Genomic DNA, 17,420 nt, shown 5'->3' with positions numbered 1-17,420 from the left:
GTTGTAGCATGTGGGAAGGAACGCTGTAATAAGAGTCAGAGAATCGGGGCCAGGATATTTGAGACTATTGCAGAACTGAGGACAGTTTAAAAAGAAAGTTTTCATCATTGTAGTCCTGAAACATTTACTGTAAACATTTTGACGTTATTGCCCTAATTGAGACAGTAATGGAGTGATGGAGAAACAGGAAACATGATGAAAGATCCCCTTTCCCCAACTTGACAGTCAGTCAGTAGCTGTTGAAGTCAAAAGTGCTCTTGCGAAACACAAGTGGTTTATTTTAGAGCACAATACGAGCTACAGCAGGCAAGTGTTTAAGAAATATGAAATAAAAAAATAAATGTGAGATACGATTTGAAAAAACCTCTTTACTATTGAAATCTAACAAATACAGACAGAGCAAAGTGATTGGTCCCAAACAAACTGAAACTAGCAACGACCTCTTGAAAAGCAAAAGGATAAAAAATAACTAGCTTCCTGATTTAAAAAGGGATTTGTCACTTCTCCGTTTGTCGCAGACATGAATCAATGCTGACATTTCTCTTGCCGCCAGCTTAAGGTTATATTAACATTTACAAGACTCTGTTTGTTGTGCTGCTGCGGTGCATTAGTGACTCGTTCCTTTTTGTTTTCAAGTCCTAACAAGTTTGTTTTCTTTGTATATGTTCGCTGTTGTCAGGATTACTGAGCGAGCTCACAGCAGAATTTCCCCTTTTTTGCATGAACACACTGAGCTTTGCATACAAAAAAAGGTGAAGCTTGCAGTGAGAGATGAGAGTGGAGGAAGTGGGAAGGAAAACGCAAAAGGTAAAGGATGGATGGAGTTGATGGAGGAGTAAGACACAGTGAAAAGAACCTTCCATGCACTAAGTACTATCTTTATATTCAAATTACTGCATGAAGGACTAGAGGCAGTGCACATGGAGATATCAACAATAATCATTTGAAACACAAGTGGTGATTTTCCTTTGTTTACTGGTGCGCTTTAAAGTGTAATCAAAAGTCTGACATTGAGTAGTAATGACTTTTCTGTATTGGAATCAAGATTGTTTATATCAAGGCTTTCTTACTTGCTTTTTTTAATCATCTATTTTGATGATCACAGTCGGCTAATGGAGTCTATTTCTTGTGTTCATTCAGGGTTTTCACTCATCCTTTTTGCATGTATTTCCCAGTGTAAATATCCGTAAATAAGTTTGTTTTCATGTGTAGTGGCAGAGAACTCACAACCTAATTTTAAGTCCTTGTGCTAATGTCACTGTGTGCACACTATTTGCACAAATATGTAAAGCCACTGAGAGCACTGTGATAACCACCACAGAATATGAATAGGTTACCTCAGGTGTTAATAAATAATAATAAAATAATTAAAAGTATTTGTTTATTCCGTAAAATATATATATATAAAAAAAACATACTAACCATGTCAGTTTTGAGAGATTATTTTTGTTTTTGTGGCAATATTTCAGGCAATTTCAAATCAGAATCGCAATTTAAAATGACGCTGTGGGCAAATCGCTTTTTAATTCTTCCATTTCTTTGACTGTTCTAGAGTCTGTGCAAAATAAAACGTGTAACTCGTTCATATTTGAAACTATCTTCAAGTTCAAATCCTTGCAATAGAATGAATATTAGAACATACTATTTATTTTGTAGTAAAAGTGAACTGCTGGATCTGAATTTGAATTAAGGGTCAGCTCTGAGTTGACACAAACGTCTGGATGGCTGCTGCTGTTTCCTTCACCATGCAGCTCCAATATTCCTCGATGCAGTCTGAACAAGTACTCTTGTGTGTGACTAGGGAGAAAAACTAGGTCAAATCAGAACCACAGCGTTGTAGTGAATCCTCAGAGGTCCACAGGGGGCGATACAGGTTACACTGGAACTTAAAAAATGAGAATAACCAACCTGGACTGAGTGAACTTCCACATACTTTGAATTCACCGACCGTATTCATCACCACTCGCATATTTACCTCCACCACTCACTCATCTACTCGAGCGTCGTTAGGCAACCGCTTCGCAGAGTTCGACGCCGCTGCGGTGTTCAGCAGCGTCTGAGTGCAGTGCTACTGCTCCTCGACTCACTGTAACAGAGACAGTACTGAGAATCAGCACTGCCACATCCTGTCTTACAGCAGACACGCTGTTGTCGTTAGCAATGTTGTGAAATAAACCCAAACAGTGTCAGTTCAAATGACAGACTTGGGTGCTTGTTCTAGAATTTAAATAAACAAACATCAGGGTAAGATGTAGCTTATTTTTAAACGAAGCAGTCGTTGCTTACTTTATGTTGGATGATTATAATAATGATAATTATGATATATTTTATTCAGATGATTCTGAATGATCAAGGTACCACTGTCTGATGGTGGAGATCAAAACAGAGTTCAAAGTTCAGAGCACAAACATGACCTTTCTGTGTGTTTCTGTGACCTATGGCTATGTAAAGAGGCCGTTTAAGTTAAGTTAATTTAACTTAATTTAACATTTAAAATGTCTGTCAAGATTTAGCCAACATTTGCAACCATTAACCACTGGTCCTAAAATAATTGGACATTGTCTCCAGGTTCAGAAAGTGAAGCCACTGCCTGAAATCAGCATGCAAAGAAATCTATTTCTAACTGGATTTATTCCAGCACTATTAATTTTCCTGAAGAGTTTAAGTCTAAGGTCTTCTTCAGCATCAGCGTGACGTCCATTTTGCAAATCACGGCCCATTTAGAGCTTTAGGGCATGACAATGGTGTGATTGACAGCCGGTGATCAGGCACGGTTACCAGCCAGTTCTTGTGTTGTCAGTTTGCCACATTCCTCACGTCCTCCTCAGCTCCGCCCTCTCATTCAAAATTTGGAAACTGGAGCATTTAATGGCTGGTCATAGCTAGATGGTAATTGCATTGGCACCGATGTCTTTATGAACAGCTTAAATCTGTCCCAAATCTGTCAAGATTTTCTAAAAACATGGGAGACCACAGACACAACAACCTTTGTTACCAATTTTTAATGTTTAAATCCAGAGGAAACACAGACTAGATGATCCAGTCCAGACAAAGGACCACAGTCTTGGTGAATAATCAACAATTTCTGGGAGGAGATTCCAGGGATTTGGGATCTCACAGAAACTTGCCTGATTTATCATTACATAAGAATGTAAACAGACAGTCAGTTAATAGCTGGTGTGTGTGATGTTTTGTGCTGAGAGACGCAAAAAACAGGATGAAGTCATGGCTGAGAAGTAGGAATCAATTTGGCTCGAACAATTTACAGTTCTAAACAAAAGTATGCACCATCCGTATCCCGGTCGTCTCGCTCTCATTGGTTATTGCATTGGTTATCACGCCCCAATCTCTGTTCAGGCGTAATATCAAATAGGTTTAATTCTTATTATTTAAAATCAGGAAGACTCTGATACGTCTGATGACGTTATAATCACATCTCACTCTACAGGATCATTTGGACGGATAATCTGTTCAACTCAGCCTAAAATTGGAAGACACCAACGATTGTCAGAAGGGCCAGATTGGGACCGAAATCTGGTCAATTATCCTCTAGTGTAGGGTGGGTTTTAGCTGTATGTAAGAGTATCAGACTGATTTAGTTGTCTAATTGAACGTGTAATATTCATTATATTGTATCAGACACAGAAAAAGTGGTATTGAGCCATCCCCAAAAGAGAAAAACAATAGGCTGGCCAATCTGCAAAACTTGAAGGTCACAAATCAGTGGGTGATGTCACAGACAGCAAATGGCTTCAGCAGCAAAACTCTTGAATTCCTATGACATTTAACGTATTTACATCCAGCTTTTCTTTTTGCTTCATTGTTGTTTATGGCTGTAGGGTCTACACAAAATATTAGACAGTTGGCAGTCACACTCCTTCACCCACATGAGTCAGTCTTTCTGGCTGTGCAGAAAGCAAGTCTTTTTCCCGGCAGTCCTTTCAGCTCTGTGAATTAAAGCGAGTGAAGAGCCTCCCATTTTCTGTCGAGTCACTCCTCTTGGGGGGTTTTGTTGTCTTGGCATTCTCGTGGTCGGCCTCTTTGTTTTTCTATCCTCCTCCTCCTGATCCTCAGCTCCATTGTCCATGTTCTCTTGCCGGTATTATCTCCCTATTACTCACTCTGTCCCTTTGACTCTCCCTCCCCACCCTCACCCCCCACTTTCTTCAGAATGTGATGTGTGTAGAGTTTCACTTTGTGAACACACAGATGAGCAGAGGGAGGCCCAATTTCCCTCTTTACCTCCACGCGAAGTTAAACTAGAAAGCTGAATCTTGGCTGAAGGAGCATGGAATAGATTTCTGGGCTTCAAAATAACATCACTGGTCGTAAATCAACACCAAACAGGTTGTGAGGTGAGGTGTAGGCGCAGCCAGGGAACCTCGACAAACAAGCACACTTCAGAACACTCATGTCAGTCGACAGTAAAAGCAGAGAAGAAATGTTTTCTAGTTGTTGCTCATCATCTTGAAGCTTTGTTTGAGGTTTTCTGTGCCTATGTATGAGCTGTTCTTCTTTTCAGTCACTTTCTTTAAATGTTCATGGATAAATACAACACTTCATTTTGTAGTATGCTCTTTTAAAATCTGTTCCAACAAGTGCTGGTTCATGTGATGTAATTTAATGAATTATGTCTTATATCTGCTCACTTTTCTTTATTGTGTTTCTTTTATGAGTTTTATCAATAGTGTCAAATTTTGGCAGATTATTTGACTCCTTGACAGTCCAGTGTCTGAAAAGTGTGATAATATTACTCACTTAATCAGTCTAAAAAAAACTCTAGGGGAGTGTCTTCTTTTTTGACCGTCAAGGCTACGTCGAGACTAATATTGTACTAAATTGACCTCTGTGCAGATGAGCAGTTTAGCTTTGTATTTAAAACACGAAATATAAAATATTGCCTCTGCAAAGCAAGACACTTGACTTGAGTACATGAAGAGCCTGAAATATTGCATTGACATTAAAGCATAATGTCAATGTCTGTGGTCAGATGTGCTGCAAAATGAATAGCCCAAATTATAGCCATTGCAATTTGCTAATTGAGTTGCTCCAAATTAGGATTTTGGGTTTAAAGAGATGAGTCATTGTCCAAATAAACATTTGCTGCTTAGTTGCAGAAAATACTAAGAACAATAAGAAAGGTAAAATTAAGAAGGATTAAAAAGGGATTTATATTCTTGGAATGTTAGCAACACTTTCCTTTCACTGTTGTTAGTCAAGTCATGACTTAGAAGAATGTTGGTTTAGTAAACATAGCAACAGTGATGCGTTTAAAAACGAAAACATGTGAGTTTGGATGCAGCTCTAGATGTGCCAGAGCTTGTCCACCTGCATGAGCTGCAGATCCAGTAGCATCCTCACCACAATCTGTCCAGATTTGGTCTTAGATCGATTAAACAGACTCATGTCATACATTTTTACTCGCCTCTCATTCTTCAGTTCTTAAAGTTTGTGGTGAAACCCTGGAATTTAGGCTTGTATGCCATGATGTCTAGCTAAGGGGTTAAAGGTTAAAGGTCAGAGAGCTTGGACTATGACACGGCCATTTTCCCAAAGTTGTGATGTGAGTGTATGCACGAAAGTGCAAGGGTGGTGTTTTTGAGATTCGTTGACTTTTGAAACCCTTTATTGGGTTTTAGCTTAAATAAATTTACATGTTTGTCTTGGATTTGCTTGGATTTGCTTGGATTTGCGTTTCCTTTTTCCAAGTATCGAAGCTACCGATTCTCAAAAAACACTCTACTCTATGTACAGATTTATGTACTGAATCGAAAATTGAGTTTCACTCGAATCGGGACCCAAGGATTCAGAATCGAATTGGGAGTTTCTTTAAGATTCACACACCTGTGATAACTATGACCTGGATGAATGAGAATCTACAAAGAGTGTGAGAAACATAGTGTGAGAACTTGTTTATCAGCGTGTCTTGACTGGTGTGTGTGTGACTCTATGATGATGTGACTCTGCTTGTTAGTGAACTGCTGATGCACCCACAACCACACCTGGCTTCAACAACGAGACTTGCTGCTTTTTCCCTGATGCCCTGTATGAAATGAGACGTCACTTTTACAGACACGCAGTCTTGTGACTTGAACGTTAATAAGATTTGCAAACAGATTTGTGTGTTAATTGACTTTGACACTACACTGCAGTAATGGGTGTGTAGGCATGTAGAGCTCTGGAAGTTGACGTCGCACAACCAAGGACTCCGACACGGTAGGAAACAGCGCACTTCATCCCATGGACGTATAAAGTTGACAGCACATAAATCAAGCAATATGTCAGAAAACTTTTTATGATGAAAATAACTGGTGAAGAGAGAAGATGGTGGACAGATGTTGTGCCCTATAGGATGAGAAGACAGTCAGAGACAGGCTAATGGGAGAGTATTTGACCAGTCATGTGACATCCGGAGCTCTATAAAGAGCTATAAGATCTCCTAGAATTCTTTTAGTGAGATTTGTGTGGAACAGCAGCAGCATGACTTGTGTAGAATCATTCTACTTGGCTGCCTGCAGGATTAACAAATCACCAATTGATCACAAAATGAATTGCCTTTTGAATTGTTTTATTTCAAATTAAAAGTTCTCTGATTTCTGCTTCTTAAAAGCGGCAATGAAAACAGATAATATGGACATTAATAAGCTAAATTAATTGGTTAATCTATTGTCATCTGTCACCCCTATTGATTATTAAAATACCATTGTAATATTTTCTCTTTTTTTGGACACTTTTCTTACGTTTTTTTGGACCAAATCAATAAGCTGTAGATGAATCGATAATAAAAAAGTAATACATAATGGCCTTAGACTCTACAAACCTTTGGAGACTTGTTAGCCGTTGTTGTATTTCCTTCAACTGCAGATTGAAGACTGCTGAGATTATGTCAGTCGGTGTGAATAGAACCCTCATATGAGGCCTCATATGACCAGAAATACGACACTGTTCCTGTGTGTATTTTTGTTTTTACTGTGATTTTTGCCTGCTTTGATGCACCGATTGAGCCTTCTTTGTGTTAAAAGACTGGGTGGGGGTTATAAAAGCCCCTCATAGCAGTGTGTTGTAACTTGTCGAGGTCAATGGGTCAGCGGTGATGTAAGTGTCTGATGATTAGATCCTGCTCCGTCACAGCTTGGCCTCTAATTAGACGGAGTGATCTGCTCGGACGGGCTGATCCTTTGAAATCCTCCAACGTTGTTTTACACTCCGCTTGCTCACAGTTGCACTGTGTAAACCTCATAACTTTTCCAAAAAAAGAGAGAAGTTTAAAGTGGTTGCTTTTGATGTTTTAACTTTTACAAAACAGTACTAATGTTTTTAAGCTTTTTGTTCTTGGACCGCTCATCCAGTCCATATGGGCTTCATCAGTAGGGTGTGTTGAAATTTCACTGAGATGGATCAGATGACATGTGAGCGTTGTAGCTGTTGTTTTGGCATCCATAGCACTATAAAAAACTACTATTTCCATGTTTAACGAGTTTAAATCGAAACGTTTAGGACGACAAAGTGGGACAAAATACCAGTATGACTCGTGAGATGTGATTACAGACACACCAGGGTCAAAAATCAATATTTTAACATTAAAAAATATGGTGCACTAAACAGATTTATCACCAATGTCACTACCTCATGAATCCTCATGGTGGTGCTCGTCACAGGATTAAGGTTAATGTGATGAAGAAGAAGATAATGACGAGGATTTATGAAAACAATTTGACTCCTCCAATTCATGCACTTTTGGGGGCATTTTGTATTCTACACAGATAATAATTTGAACAGCGCTGCAAGAGGAGACATGAAGTAGTGACGCCTGGCGAGTGAAACTGAGCTTTATTTGTTAATAAAACTATCCATATTTGGATGACGATATGTCACCAAATGGATATTTTAACCCACCCCTAATTTGCACTGAGTTTGACCTCCTTTATAGTCACAATTAGATTTCACAATTAAAGCAGTGGTCAGTGATATCATCTTTTGACTAACTTTCTGTCCGCCGATTCCCCTCCCTTCTCCCTTTGTCAATTTGTTGCTCATTCATAACAAATTTAAGCCACATTTGAAGGAAAAAAGGTGACTCACAGCAGCTTTAATTTGACTGTACTTCAGTTGCAAGTCGGATGAAAGAAAGTGGATCGTACATGTGTCGTGCAGGCGGCTGCCGCCGTGCTGCCGTGTCGGGGGTTTTTAAACTTCTCAAAGTCTGTTGCACTCCTGGCCAAATCGCAACAGTGATTTCATAGCAGGCGTTTTCCATTAGCTGTTGAGGAGCGTCTGCACGTACGTAGATCCAGCCAGAGAGCACTGGAGTCGGCACCCATAATCGGATGATCTAATCTGGCACGTTGACGCGAGCGCGTTAAAAGTTTGGACGGTGCGGGACAATGACAGATGAAGTCCATCAAAAGAAATATACCCCCATAAACTACACACATGTGTTCTGGCCTGCGTATGGAGACTTATTTTGTGCTGCTGGATCTTTCCAGGCTAATGACAGTCGACTGGTGCTAAACCCCTGTTATGAAATCTGCGTGGTCATCATAACAGACTAATGGGATCAATACAGGTCACGTGTCAGTCCTTAAGGGGACCAGTTTAGCAATAATGTGCTACAGGCCTTTCGTAAAGTATGTTACTTTTTGCCCTTTTATTTACCACTTAAGTTTGCACAAACAAATTACAAATTACAAGCGTAAATACAGGACATGGACGGGTAAAATTACACAGCAAGAAGAAGAAGACGAGCAGCTCATGCAAAACAGCACGAGAATTAAACGGAACAATAGCAGGCGAGGTCGTTAATCTAAGACAAAGGATAAATAGAAAACAAAGAAAATGATTTTGGTCGTTTTTCAGGAACACATGTAACACATTTAATATATCACACACAAAAAATACAAACAAAACAAAACATTTCTTGATACTTCCCGCTTTCATAGTTATTTGTTTTTACTGAATTTATATCCATCTGCTGTACATTTTCTTTTTTAAGTTAACACCACAAAACATAAACAGACACAAAATCACAGGTTAATTTCAGTCCATCACCAAAGTCTGGACATTTTCCTGAAATTGGCCCCGTACAAATTGTATTCGAAAACAGAACCGTCCACCAAAAGTTGCTCAGTCAAATTTCCAGAAAATGTCCCAGCTTATGTGAAAACATGGCAGCAAAAGGTTTGAGGTAATTTATGGCGAATGAGTGAGTGAGTGGGTGAGTGCTCTGCCTTGTGCGTGATCAAGCGTTATTGGGAACGCTTTTGACCCAGACAATCGTCCATCATATGTGAATGAATGAATGGCAAAGTCAGGAAAATGTCTAGACCCAGTTTTTTGCGGATGTTTAATTCTTGTGTTTATGCCCTGAAAACAGCTTAACTGGGTTTCCATTTTTTTTTTTCCATTTCTAATATCAAAGCCTAGTGCGAGCTAAAATGTTTGCTATGATGATCTGTTTTTTTGTTTGTTTTTTTTTGGTTAAATAAAAGTAGCAGTAAATTGTAAATAACTTTCAGATATTGAAAGTTATTCTGGGAAAAATGGGCAAAACAATTTACTCACAGGACATTTTCTGGCCCTTTTATGGTTAAAATAAGCAAAAAGAAATGGCCAGATGGACATTTTGAGGCTTAGGTGTTATAGGGGTAATAATTCAATTATCACATGATTTCTTTTGTGCATATTCTAAAATGAACAAAAAACAATTCAGTTGGATGCAAACACAGTAAGTGACTTGTTTAACAGCTGTCTAACTGTATTCAGACTGATCTAGAGTCAAGTTGCGATTGGTGCATCTACTCTTAATCAGGAAGGTTTCACTTCTTGCCGTCAGGATGTGTCGACCCTCCTCCTCATTATCCTCATCCTCATCATCATCAGCTCACATTGTTGGCTCGGGACCATGAAGCGGTCCGTTTGAAGCCAGGTTCCTGCTGTGTGAACCTTGGCAGACTGGACCTTTTTACACTATTTTGCTTCTGTCCTACAGTGCATGCTTTTCATATGATGCTCACGTTGAGTCATTCTGGCCGTGGTATCTGGACGTTTTTAGCAGAAATGCCCTCCCGGGGGGGGCAGATAGGGAACAGGGAAAGTTGTTATGATAGATATGTGGGTATTGGATGACCAAATATGGACCACTTCTACATGAAAGCTCTATATATAACATAAAAGTATTGAATACAGTTGTGTTATGTCATCAGAGATAAAGGGAACATGTTAAAGTGGAATGCTAACTCCACTGATAGCAATGTTAAAGCCACTTTATTCACAATCTGAATTTGCGAGTCACAAATGTTTTGGTTTGTTGCAACATCCACCGATTCTCCACTGTTGCTGCAAAGACACTTAACATTTTTCCACTTTTTACTGACACAAATATACATAAAAAAGGCTCAGATGGAGCCTAAATCATGTGTTTGTATGCTCATGAACACACGGTTAGGGTGCAGGAATTGGGCGTGACGTCACCTCAGAGTTGAACATATTCAACTTGGGAAGTCGGATAAAAACCATGTACTCAAACGTGTCTCAGGCTGAACATTTTTAGCCACTCCGGAGGATAACAATTCCGGAGGATAACAACTATGCTCTTTTCACACACCAACAGTGTAGTGAGCTGTCACGGATAAAAATTTAACAGTACGACGGTACTTTTAACTGATCTACAGTTCGGCATTGTTCGTTTTGACTCTTGTGACGGACATCACGCTCATGACTCTTCCAGTGACGGCACTCTCTGACCAATCAGTGGCCAGTAGTCTGTCGATCTTGGAACTTCGCCAGAGCAGGTACTAATGAAAGTACCACGTACCAAGTACCGGGTACCAAGTACCAACAGCCGAGCCGAGTCGTGCTGGAACTGTAGAGTGGCATTTGTGCAGCCCTGTGTTTTGTTCACCTTGGCAACCACATTCTATATTGTATTGAAAAGTGATTACCTTAACTCCTATTCATATTTTACACATCCTTTAATGGTTGTGGTTACAGTCAAGTACAGTAAATATTTTTGTTCAAGATTCAAGCTGAAGTTGGGTAATGGCTTTGCTCGCACGTGTAGAACTCGAAATGATGTGTATACATACAGTATGTTGCCCTGGCTGGCATTACTCATTAGAAAATGCATTAGAAAATAAACTTCCAAGCCATCACTTCCTTTACAGTCCAAAACGGGAGCTCCTTACACGTTTGTATGCATTTTCCTTCGCAACAGCGGATGTGGAGACTAGACAACCTACGCTACCCCCCAGAGTACATCCACACACACACACACACACGCACGCGTACACACACTGACTACTATCTCCACCCCCACCTATTGTTCAGACAGCTCCCCTCCAGCTATGGGACAGAGAAGACACAGAGACGAGGCTTTGGTTCTACTGTACAGCAGCACTGGTGTACAGTAGAACCACGTTAAGTGGTCCTGCAGACAAAACACTTGCTCTGGTTTCTTTCTTGGACGATTGTATAAACGGGAATTCAGCTGCAATATATATATTAATAATATATCTGCTTTCTTCACCGCAGCGAGATGTCATTTCTCTTAAATGTATTACCTTTCTTCTTCTATACCTGACCACTACAGATCATACAAAAGTACAATTTTAAGCATTTTATTAGAGTCAATAATGACAAAAACTGACGATGTTTAAAAAGCGAAAGTAGAGCTTTTCAGTTTTTTATTTCTCAGATAAGGACTTCCCCTGAAATAGTATAACTATAATTAGTTGGTTAATTAGGACAATTTTAGATCACATCATTTAAAATCCATATGCCATGTGTTAGTAAAAATATATATATATCATTTTAATGCATGAATCTTGAGACTCTTCATAGCCCATTTTAGAATAATTCATCTATTAATCAGGAATTAAATGTACAACTTGTGTGAAAAATCCCCGTCACAGATTGTTTGTCCATTCAAACAAAGAAAAGCAACCAATTCACACTTGTTAATTAATACATTATCAAAAATATTCACTGATGAATTTGTTTTGTTTTTTTTATATTATATTGACTGTACGATTGATGAAGGAAAAATGAAGAGTCCTGAATGAGTGACATGATTAAATAACACACTACAGTGTTTTATCATGTCACATATTCCAGATTATTTTCACATTTCTTTGTACTTGAGGCTTTCCAAAATAAAAGACCCCATATAGGCCCTGACAAAGAGAGGAACTGCCTCCTCCTCCTCTTCTTCCTCTGGCCCTGCTGTTTCCTACACAAATCAATAAACAGCCATCGGGCCGTCTGCCATTGACAGACCTTTGTCTCATCCTGCTCCTGCCTGGCTAAAGCTCAGCTCACTAATGGTGCTTTTTGAAATCACAGCCGCTCTAGTAAAGAGAGCCCAGCCTATTGTGGCTTCATTGTCTCTGCTACATGCTTTTTTATTGTTAACCCACTCTGGGTCTGCTGCAGAGTTTAAATATACAGATTTCTCTGTGGAGGAGAGGTCATGTGAATGAGGTCAACACCGAGCATGAGCAGAGGAAAAGCATGTGGACGACACAGATTATAGTCTCGTACTATAGGCGGAGGAGCGTGAGAGCTACGGCCCACCATTCAGTTTCTCATTTACAGCACCAGTGATTGTCGTATTTCAAGCAGAAGTTCTAAAAATGTGGATTTTCTGATATGTCATTGGCAAAGCAATTGATTGGTTTAAAAAAGAATCTGCTTAATCCTAATTTCCTCCGCTTTTAGACAGTTTTCCTTCTTGATAAATCATCAACGGCAAGTAATTAAGTAACAAACAGCCATGGTTTTATGTTTGAGAACAGACCAAAAACACCCCCAAAAGACCTAGTTTCCCATTAAATAAATTGGTTAAAAAAAAACTGCTCTCAATATTTAAAAAAGTTTGTTTAATTTACACTTAAAGAACATTAATGTACTAATTGAACCTCATAGTTAATTGCAAACTTTTTTCTTAATGTGCTCATTTGTTTGGGAAATGTTGTTTCTGGGAAATGTCAATATGTTGTGTTTTCTGACATTTTATTGACCAAACAGCCCAATTGATTAATCAAGAAAATACTGCACACGTTAATTGATAAGGGAAATAATCATTAGTTGTCTTACTTTAATCAGAAAAGTCAATTTTGTGCACTGGACTTTATACAATGGTTCTGTCAGTCATGACGTTCTCGAGTTAATCTTTGTTAAAGCAGGAAATATTTAAATTTTTAATTTTATTCTATGTATCATCGTGGTTAAAAATTGTATTTGTAATTGTTGGCGTGCAGCATATTCGTCATCATGAAGTAAAACAGAATAACTGATTTGTGGAGAACAGTGGAAGGTGTAGGAGATGTCTTGGATCATGAATGTTAATTTGAATTTTTGATTGTCATTAGGCTTGAACTTGTTCTCCCGCTGTGTCCTTGAGTGTGGATGGGAATGGCCCACTTTACTGTAACTCTGGAAACAGAAAAGTGAGAAGCAGCCAAGGGGGCGGCTATTTTTGGACTCGCTCACCCACTTTGGTCAAAAGTGTACGAGTGCTGGTCTTGCCAAAACTGTGCCTCAGCAGTGTGAGCTCGCTGCTCACGTTTATTTTCGTAGACGCTGTTACGGGGTAAAAGGATTCCAGGAGCATTAAACTGATGGGATAAATTATCTTAAAGCTACAATGTACAACTTTTTTCGCTCAGCTGTTACAAAATAACAGCGATTCCCTTACAAACAAATGCAGTTGTTACAAAATTGATGCTATCCTTGTGCATTCTGTGTGAAATTAATAATTTAATCTGCATTTTACACAAAGCCTTCACATTGTCATGGCATGTTGCCACCATTTTACGGTATTTGACAGTAACAGGAAATTGAACTAGCACTTTATCAGACAAATATCAGCATCGGAAGATTCCACTTCAAAGTCGTAACAAGTGGGGGTGGGGTCAAAAAATTATCCAATGAAATATTGCAATATTTTGCGTGGCAACATTATATTGCTTTTGAAACACCAAGTATTGATTTATTTTTTATAATTTTTTTTAACTTATATATATATATATTTGTGAAATCATATATTGCTATATAAGTATATTGCAACTTAAATAATGTGACAATATTGTATCGTGACATAAATATGGTGATATTATATTAATATCTTAAATGTCATGATAATATGATTTTGTGATAATTCCATATTATGACTTAAATATCATATTGTGACTTCAATATTGTGATAATGTCATATCATGGTGTCTCTGGTGATTCCCACCCCTAGTGTCATCCCTGGTTTTAATGTCATTCAATCGGATTAAAAGTCTTGTGTGTCTTTAAAATCACATATTCAAACACTGAGTAAATCAAATTTTTGGTCATTGTGTGTTTCTTTCAGATCTGTCTAAGAATCGCCTTTGTGAGCTGCCGGAGGATCTTTGTCAGTTCATCTCTCTGGAGACACTGAGCCTTTACCACAATGGGATGCGTTCACTGTCGTCCAGCTTGGGCAACCTCCAGGCCCTGACCTACCTCAACCTAAGGTAAGTCCCGATGCTAAGCTAATCTGTGCATTGTACAGCACTTTCAAATCGCGGTAAATCAATGTTAGTTTTGAGTCTACTAAGAACAATGTAATGCCTTCGATATAAAAGCTCAGGTAAAGTAGTCGCACCCTTAATGGTCTCACTGCATATAGTGCTATTTAGATCTTGTGTTGCCTGGCAACAATAATTCATTAGCACAGCAACTATGTGCTACAAAAATAGACCACAAATGGGTTGGCGTATGACTGGAAACAAAGAGCCGTCCACAAAAAAGTTTCACAAGTGAATTCTACTGCTCAAAAAAAAACGTATTGTTCAGCAGTTTGTGAGGTTAAAAATATTTTTGTCTGCTGCCGTTTATACACAAACGTTCCGTCAGTCACAATCAAGGATTTCCAGCAGCTTTCAAACCTCAGCTGTGTTTTTTATTCACGTATTCATTTGCCAAATGATATTAAACAAATATTCAAATGTGTGGGAATCTTTAATCAAATGTCTGTGTGAGGATATTTTCAGGCCGTATCTCAAGAGTGTTTTGAGGAAATCCTTTGAAAATTTGGCTCAAAGTTTCGTTTGCACTCAAGGATGAGCTGTCGAGATTTCGGTAGCAAAATGTCAAGGTTACAGTGGCCTGACAAAACATGTTTTTGGCCTCTTGGACATTAAATCCTGTTTAAGTCAACATGGAAATGTGTAGACGGGAACAGTTGTATGTATATGCTCCATTTTATTTCATTTATTTTAAGTTAAGGCTGAAATCTTAGGTTTCATAGGCGTGTCGTTAAGTACGGCAGGTGAAAGTGGGAGTGTGAAATGAAACTGAATAAATCCTGAATGGTAAAGCTTCACTTGGAGTCACCGCAAAGGCAGACGTCAGCACTCGGCAGCCGTCTCGGAGTTTGCTTCTTTGGAACCTGGCTCTTGTTTGGAAACTAAATTTGAACTTCATAAAAATCCTGCCCAAACCTTCCCTACATCAACAACGCTGACACTCCGCTGTGCTCGACAGTATAATTTCACTGTTGCTAGGATACCAGGAGAAAAAAAGAAAAAACCCTACAGGTGGCTCGTCGTGCATGTGCCAAGTGTAGGCTGTTGGGCCAATTTACTTCACATGTAGAGCAGAAATTAAGCTGTAATTTATGGGGATTTTTTATGCCTTTAAATAGGAGTGTGTCGGTGAATACACCTTTGTAATACTGAAGGGTGATCTCACTCTGTGTGTGTGTGTGTGCGCTTTCCTCCACAGTCGTAATCTTCTGTCAAGTTTACCCCCGTCAGTGTTTCAGCTTCCTCTCCTGCGAGTTCTCATCGTCAGCAACAACAAGCTGTCTTCGCTGCCCGCCTCCATATACTCCCTCACACACCTCCGACAGCTGGTACGGCACACACACTCTCACACACTCGCACACACACACACTGCTGTCTCTCCTCAACAGTATATCCCTGTGCTCTACCTCACTGTCTCTCAGCAACAGTAGATCACTATGGTGATAGAGGGGAAAGAAAAGTCACATTCCACCAGTAAAGTTTTTTTTCCCAGTAAAGTCAGAGTTGGAAAGTCTAATGCTGTTCACTTATCATTTTCAAACCTCAATTTAACGTAGAGTTTAGGGCTGCAACTAACCATTATTTTTACAATCGATTAATCCGTTGATTAATTTCTCAGTCGTCCATAAAATGTCAGAAAATGTTGATCAGTCAATCAGTTGTGATTGATTTCTTTGTTATATAGAGCAAAGAAACCAGGAAAATATTCACATTTAAGACGCCGAACAATCTTGCTTTAATTCCTTTAAACACAGACTGATTAATCGACTATCAAAATAGTTGACTATTCATTTAGTTATTGATTATTGATCGATTAATCAAGTAATTGTTTCAGCCCTATACTGATTTTTACTCTTAAGATTTCAGATTTTCTGGTTTCTTTGTTTCGTATAATGTAGAAATGACTAAAACTGAATAATTTGTGGTTTGTGGACAAAACATGATTCCAGGTTTGGGAAACACGATCAACATTTTCTAGACGTTTTATTTGAGAAAATAATCAGCATTAATCAATGATGAAAATAATTGTTTAGTGGCACCCCTGATTCCAACGTTCCGACACTGTGTTGAATCTAAAACACAGTGAATATTTAACCAAAGTTATCAAATTGCATTCACAATATCTGTCAGAAAAATCCATATTTCTCCTAAATCATTCAGCCTTACACCTCATTTTTCACTCTGTTTGCATATATGCACATTAATCAGAAGTGTATTCATTTCTATGGCAGCGGCCATGATTGCCAACATGTTGTGGATGAAACTCTCCAGTGTTTTTTTTTCTTGTTAAAATAGTTTCACTTTTGTATTTGGAGGAAAACCAAAGTAGTTTAGGAACTATTTGTAGAGTTCAGTCTGTAAGAAATAGTAACATCTAATGAGAGTTGGTATTGTCATTGCACCGAGGACGACTTCAGGGAACTACGGTGGCCTTCACATACCAGAAAGTCGTTCACACCTGAGGTTCATTTTTACAAAGTAAGCTTCCTACTTTAAGTGCAAAATGCACATCCTGGAATGCTTTGCCGTTTGTTGAACACTAGGAGGCAGAGCCTTAAAATAATAAAAAGAAAAACCACGAAATGAATGCAGACGAGGCGTGAGTTTAAATAACAAAATCAATCGTATTGCGATTATTTTGACCTATATTGCTGTTGCTATACATGGAATGACTCATCAATTAGTCCGTAGACAACATTAAAACATTTCGTTCCACTTTGTCATATCACTGTGCTGTTTCAGTTTGCATTTCGCACCGTTGGATATTGTGATTTTGATTATTTTTGCTAGATGTATTAAAGTAGGTCAGCGCTCTCAGATTAGTGCTCCTGCTTCACTGTGTTTTTACTCTCTCTCTCTCTCTCT

At 38.8% G+C, this 17,420-nt stretch overlaps 1 protein-coding gene across 2 annotated transcripts in view; it reads left to right on the top strand.

The window, feature by feature from the left end:
* lrch4 (leucine-rich repeats and calponin homology (CH) domain containing 4) overlaps window positions 1-17,420 on the top strand; it is a 49,366-nt gene that overhangs the window by 14,215 nt on the left and 17,731 nt on the right. For both annotated transcript variants that reach the window (XM_044021483.1, XM_044021482.1), the window contains exons 2-3: window positions 14,357-14,501; window positions 15,754-15,883. In XM_044021483.1, coding sequence (XP_043877418.1) covers window positions 14,357-14,501; window positions 15,754-15,883 — 275 coding nt within the window. The remainder of the gene's footprint in view (window positions 1-14,356; window positions 14,502-15,753; window positions 15,884-17,420) is intronic.

This window comes from Solea senegalensis, linkage group LG3 (assembly GCF_019176455.1).
Source record: "Solea senegalensis isolate Sse05_10M linkage group LG3, IFAPA_SoseM_1, whole genome shotgun sequence".
Classification (NCBI taxonomy): domain Eukaryota; kingdom Metazoa; phylum Chordata; class Actinopteri; order Pleuronectiformes; family Soleidae; genus Solea; species Solea senegalensis.
Note: the sequence above shows the minus strand (reverse complement) of the source record. Positions and strands in the feature narration are given on the sequence as shown.